A 6,083-nucleotide genomic window follows, 5' to 3' on the forward strand; every position below is an offset into this window, starting at 1 on the left:
GGGGGGGGGGTACTCTGGGAGTACCACAGTGAGTCAGATTTGTTTCCAGTAAGTTCTGGACTTTGTCACCAGTTATGTTCTTAACTTCTCCGAGCAAAGTTTCTCTGGTTCAGATTGCTGCTCTTTGTACGTGACTTGGTTTTATTGGCCTCGTAAAGCGGGAACCTCCCACAGACGCTGGACTGGTTTGAGACTGAGGATCACGGGATGAAGCTGTGGACTTCAACCGGAAAAGGGTGGATTGCCTCTTCCAGACTGGGAATGAGCTGCAACGGGAAGAGTTCAAGTATCTCGGGGGTCTCGTTTAGTGACAGGTGGATTGGGGCAGAGATGAGACTGGAATGAGATTCCTCTGCAGAGCAGCTCAATTCAACTTTTGGGGATGGATGAGGAGCTTCTCCAGCAGGTCTTGCTGGGATCACCGCCCCACCTGGGGGACAGGGAGGTCTAGGGATCCTGTTTGAACCCGCTGCCCTCATGACCTCGTCTCAGACAGCAGGCAGAAAGTAGATGAATGGAACAAAGCCGCAGCCCACTGTACCTGGCACTCGTCAGGGTTGAAGTCCTGAGCTTTCTTCGGCTGGTTGTAAGGGATGCTCTTCAGCGCCGCTCCGTAGTACCAGTTCTGCCCGTGGTCGTCGCTCAGGATGCAAAAAACACCGTCGCCCTCCAGCGTTCCATGGCCACAAACCACCAACCTGCCCTTTGCAGGCGGGTAGCGCTTCTGCAAAGAAAAAGACACAAAGAAACGCCAAATTTATTCTTCTTTTTCAGTAATAAAACAAGCATTGATTGCCAAAACGAAAAAGACTTTGTGTTTATTGTTTTATATTAAACATCCTGAAACTGTATCTCACTTCTTGTCCCATTTTTAAACACAGAATGAAACCAGTCAATATTCTTGTGAATTTAGTTGTGCTTATCAAAATGAACCCTTAAGGCTGAACGGAACAAATAAAAAAGCCTAAAAAGAAGGTAAACTAGACAAATTGCATTTCCTGTGAAAGTGCAGTGTAAATGCTTAATGCTGAAAAAATTGCAGGAAAAACAACTGAAATTAGCTAAAAAAAAACTTGCTGAATTGTAACTGAAATGGAAGAACAAGCCTAAATTAGAAGAAGAAAACAGAAAGAACACATATTTGCTGAATTAGGTTTAAAAAGGCAGAAATGAGCACAAAAATTAGGAAATTAGCTTAAAAAGCCGAAATTAGCAAATAACAGCTGAAAATGCAAAAAAAAAAAAAAGGTTAAACAACCAGAAAGAAGCAGAAAGAGCTGAAATTAGCTAAGAAATGTGGAATTAGCTGAAAAGGCTAAAATTAGCATAAACAGCTAAATAGTAGCTGAAATAGCAGAAAATGCTGAAACTAGAACAAAAAAAGCTGAAATGAGCATAACAAGCTGAAATTAACAAAAATAAGTTAATTTGGCTGAAAGTAGCAGAAATTACCACCAAAAAACTTTAATTTATCTGAAAACAGCTAAAATAGCTAAAAAAAAAAAGCTAAAAATGTAGCTGAAAATGTAGAAGAAGCTTAAATTAGCAGAAGAAAGCAGAAAGAACACGTTTGCCCAATTATGCTGAAAGAAACCAAAATTAGCCAAAAAAGTGGAAATTATCTGAAAAAAAGCTGAAATTAGAAAAAAAAATCAGCTGAAAAGCAGCTAAAAAGGCAGAAAGAAGCTTAAATTACAAGAAGGAAGTGGAGAGAACACATTTTTGCAGAATTAGGCTGGAAAGAAGTTTAAACGAGTGCAAAAAATGTGGAATAAGCTGAAAAAGTTAAAATTAGCATAAAAACAGCTAAATTGTAGCTGGAAAAGCTGAAACTAGCAGAAATAAGCTGAAAGGAGCGTAACGAGCTGAAATTAGCAGAAACAAGTTAAAAGAAGCACAAAAATGTTGTACAATATTTACCAGAGTAAAGCTGAAAGGAGTACAAAACAGCTGGAAAAAAAACTGCTGAAAATAGCTGAAAAAGGTTTTAATTTGCACAAGGAAGCTGAAAGAAGCTGAAGCAGAACAAAATGTGAAAGGAGCAGTAAAAGATTGTAAATAGATTTAAAGATCTGAAGGAGGTAAAATGAGCTCAATAAATTTTCTATGAGGAAAAAAGTGGCTGAAAAGGCTAAATTTCTCAAAAAGCTAAAGTTGCATCAATACCAAAAGTCTCCTGAAAAAGCTGAACATTTTGATATTTGATTTGTTAAAGTAGCACAAACATTGTGGTACAAGAAAGATGCTGAAAAAAGTATTGAAGAAAAATAGATCTCAATAGAGTGAATGGTTCATAAACATTCACACTAGAAGCTAAAAAAATGTTTGAGACCAGTTGTTTTCACTTTTCTGTGTTCGGAGCCTCTTTGAGTGACTGATGTGTTTTGTTTCTCCTTCATATTGTAGAAAAACAGCCGCTCAGACTTCATTTGAGATTCAAGAAGTCAACCGTGATCCAAACACGGATCATTCGGTTACCAGGGGTGAAAGTGAAAGCTTGGTTCATTTCATGTCGGCTGCTGTTCCTCACTGCAGGAAAAGGCTGGTCTGAAGTCGACAAATTTCACTCTCAGCTCATTGTAAACTGCTTTTCTTTGCACTTTCCTAAATAAATATCTTGCAAAAGCTGCAGCAAACACAGGATGTTAGTTGCAACATGTTTTCCACAGAAAACATCTGAGATCAAAAGCAACATGAAGAACAGCAGAAATTATAACATTTGGACCAAAAAAGCACAAAACAGATCTCTAAAGACAAACGGTGGATTAAAGGTGCAATTTTTCAAGACATTGTACTCAAACGTTGCAGCAAACTAAATATTTGATGTTACTTTGTGGCTACATCCACGAACGACACGTCTTTGGAGCAGAATATGAAAATCCTGTCAAAAATGAGAGCAGTGCTCCAACAGAACAGCTGTTTGAAACGTGAACTCAGAGTTTAGGAGAAGCATCGTCTCGTTGACTTGAAACCAAACAAGTCCCCATTCTTCTTCTAAATTAGTCAAAACTCATAAAGACAAAAGATTATCGTCACAGTTTGACAGGCAGCTGTTTTATATTTACACTAGAGGAATTGCATTTCCTGCGAAAATGCAGTGTGAATGCTTATTGCAGAAGAACTTGCTGAAAAACAGCTAAAATTAGCTGAAAACATGATGAAATGAAGCTGAAATGGATGAACAAGCCTAATTTAGCAGAAGAAAGCAGAAAGAACACATATTTGCTAAATTAGGTTTACATAAGCAGAAATTAGGACAAAAATTAGGAAATTAGCTTAAAAAGCTGAAACTAAAAAAATAAGTTTGCTAAAAGAAGCAGAAAAAAGCACAAAAGGTGGAAATTATCTGAAATCAGCAGAAAACGGCTGAAAAGTAGCTTAAAAAGCAGAAAGAAGCTTAAATTACCAGTTGGGAGTGGAGAGAGCACATTTTCACAGAATTAAGCTGAAAAAAGTTGAAATGAGTGCAAAAAAAAAAGTGGAATTAGCCGAAAAAAGGTGAAATTGCATAAAACAGATATAGCTAAAAAAAAATGAAACTGGCAGAAATCAGCTGAAAGGAGCATAACAAGCTAAATTTAGTAGAAATAAATTAACTAAGCTGAAAGTAGCAGAATTTACCACCACAAAAAACTAGAATTTATCTGAAAACAGCTGAAATTAACTAAAAAATGGGGGGGGGGGGGGGGGGTAGCTGAAAATGTAGAACAATTTTAAATTACCAGAAGACAGCAGAAAAAAAAAAACACGTTTGCCCCAATTAGGCTGAAAGAAGCAGAAAATAACACAAAGAAGGGGGATACTACAGTATCTGGTTAAAAAAAAAACTGAAATCAGTAAAAAAAAACAGCTGAAAAGTAGCTAAAATGGCAGAAAGAAGCTTAAATTACCAGTTGAAAGTGGAGAGAGCATACTTTTGCTGAATTAGGCTGAATTAGGATGAAATGAGTACAAAAAAATGTGGAATTAGCCAAAAAGGTGGAAAATTGCATTGATAAGCTGAAAGGTGCAAAATAAACTGAAATTAGCAGAAAGAAGTAAGAAGACGCACAAAAATCTTGTACCGTAGTTAGCATAAAGAACCTTAAAGCATCACAAAACACCTGAAAAACAGCTGAAATTAGCTGGAAAAAAGTTTAAATTTGCACAAAGAAGCCGAAAGAAGCTGAATCAGAACAAAATGAGCTCAATTCATCGTCCATGAGGAAAAAAGTGGCAGAAAAGGCTAAATATCTCAAAAAGCTAAAGTTGCACCAATACAAAAAGTCCAAGCGCCCTTCTCCTGAACGAGCTGAACGTTTTGACAAATGATTTGTTGAAAAGCACAAAATCTGTGGAAGGAGAAAGATGCTGAAGAGATGAAGAAAAATGGATGAAATAGTGTGAATGCTTCATAAACATTCACACAATGACTGAAAATCCGGCTTTAAAATCCTCTTTTAACACATTTAAGATCATTTGGTTTAGATTTAGCATCAATAAACGTTCACTTGTGGCATTTCTCGTCTTAATATCAGACTACTTTCTCACCTGGATGCCGAAGCCCGGCCCGGGAGCGAAGGCTTTCACTCCCAGCTGGACCGAGAGGTTTCTGGGAACGCCCCAGCTGAGGCCGTCGTCCACGCTCTCCACCATCATGGTGCTGGCCGGGCTGCAGTGGTAAAGGTGGAAGCAGAAGGAGTAGATGAGAATGACCGAACCGGCCTCCTCGTCCACCACCACCGAGCCCAGGTTCAGGCCGTTCGGGTGGTGCGCGTCATCCACGATGAAGGCGGTCGGAGACCACGTGCTTCCTGGAGAACCAGAAGAATCAGACGTTTAAAACCAGATTTCAGGAGGTTTGAGTTGTTTGAGGCTAACAAGGGTCAGCGCCGCCGTCTGCTTCAAACTATTAGTCTTTGTTGACTTTTTAAAAGTTATTTTCTTAAATTAAATGACAAGATTAGATTTTAAAATAACACGTGACCCGTGCTGTGAGCTCTCCATCCCAAAAGCTTCAAACTGTGACACGTTAGTTCAGTTTAATCAGTTTTACCACCTGTTTAGCAACAAGCTACTTTATTTAATATGCGACTGTGCCAGTTTGAAAAACTCCATTTTTATTTCATGCATTACAACTCTATATTTGAAAAAGGGGAATTCCCCATCTTGATAATGGCATCAAACGTTATACGAAGGGATTTCCCGGAAGACAAAATAAATTGTTTCTGAAGATAAACCTGTTAGAAAACTTTAACTAAAAGGTAGTTTAGGTTGATTATATAATGTTTTAGTTACCAACATGACTTGATGGTGACTTTATGGACTAGTTTCTTTTAGCAAATTTCAATCACTGCAAAAATCCTTTCTGTTCTGACCCATTTAGCCAGCAGCGGTCATAAATATGTATCTACTTGCACATGTTTTCTTGCACTTAATTATTTATTTCAGGTACACAACTTTTCTTTTACAGGAATTACTTTGCAGTGAGTGCTGGTTCCACAAACGGGACAGGTGTTTGTGCAGACAGAAGTAATAAAACAAAAAATCAGCTGTCTCTCAGATTATCATCATTACTGGACAGACTCGTGCTTTTCATCGTGGCTAAATATTTAAAGCCCATCTGTCCCAGAGGCAGTGGCAATAAGGGCTGGGCAACATAAGCTAAAACTAATGCTATGAGCTAAACCTAATGATATGAGCTAAAACTAATGATATGAGCTAAAACTCATCATATGAGCTAAAACTAATGATATGAACTAAACCTAATGATATGAGCTAAAATAAAGGTATGAGCTAAACCTAATGATATTAACTAAATCTAATGAAATGAGCCAAAACTAATTTGAGCTAAAACAATATGAGCTAAAACCAACATTATGAGCTTAAACTAATGATATGAGCTAAACCTAATGGTATGAATTAAACCCAATGATATGAGCTAAAACTACGGATATGAGCTTAAACTAATGATATGAGCTAAACCTAATGATATGAGCTAAAACTAATCATATGAGCTCAAACTCATCATATGAGCTAAAACTAATGATATGAACTAAAATTAATTATATGAGCTAAAACTAATCATATGAGCTAAAACTAAT

The 6,083-nt window shown here is 37.5% G+C and overlaps 1 protein-coding gene across 1 annotated transcript in view; it reads right to left on the reverse strand.

The window, feature by feature from the left end:
- The window catches only part of neu1 (neuraminidase 1), a 10,814-nt gene that overhangs the window by 2,672 nt on the left and 2,059 nt on the right, over nucleotides 1–6,083 (reverse strand). The window contains exons 3-4 of the mRNA XM_037692775.1: nucleotides 4,531–4,793; nucleotides 542–724 (exon numbers count right to left, since the gene is read on the reverse strand). Of these exons, the coding sequence (XP_037548703.1) occupies nucleotides 542–724; nucleotides 4,531–4,793 (446 nt within the window). The remainder of the gene's footprint in view (nucleotides 1–541; nucleotides 725–4,530; nucleotides 4,794–6,083) is intronic.

This window comes from Nematolebias whitei, chromosome 19 (genome assembly GCF_014905685.2).
Source record: "Nematolebias whitei isolate Nwh7 chromosome 19, NemWhi1, whole genome shotgun sequence".
Taxonomy (NCBI): domain Eukaryota; kingdom Metazoa; phylum Chordata; class Actinopteri; order Cyprinodontiformes; family Rivulidae; genus Nematolebias; species Nematolebias whitei.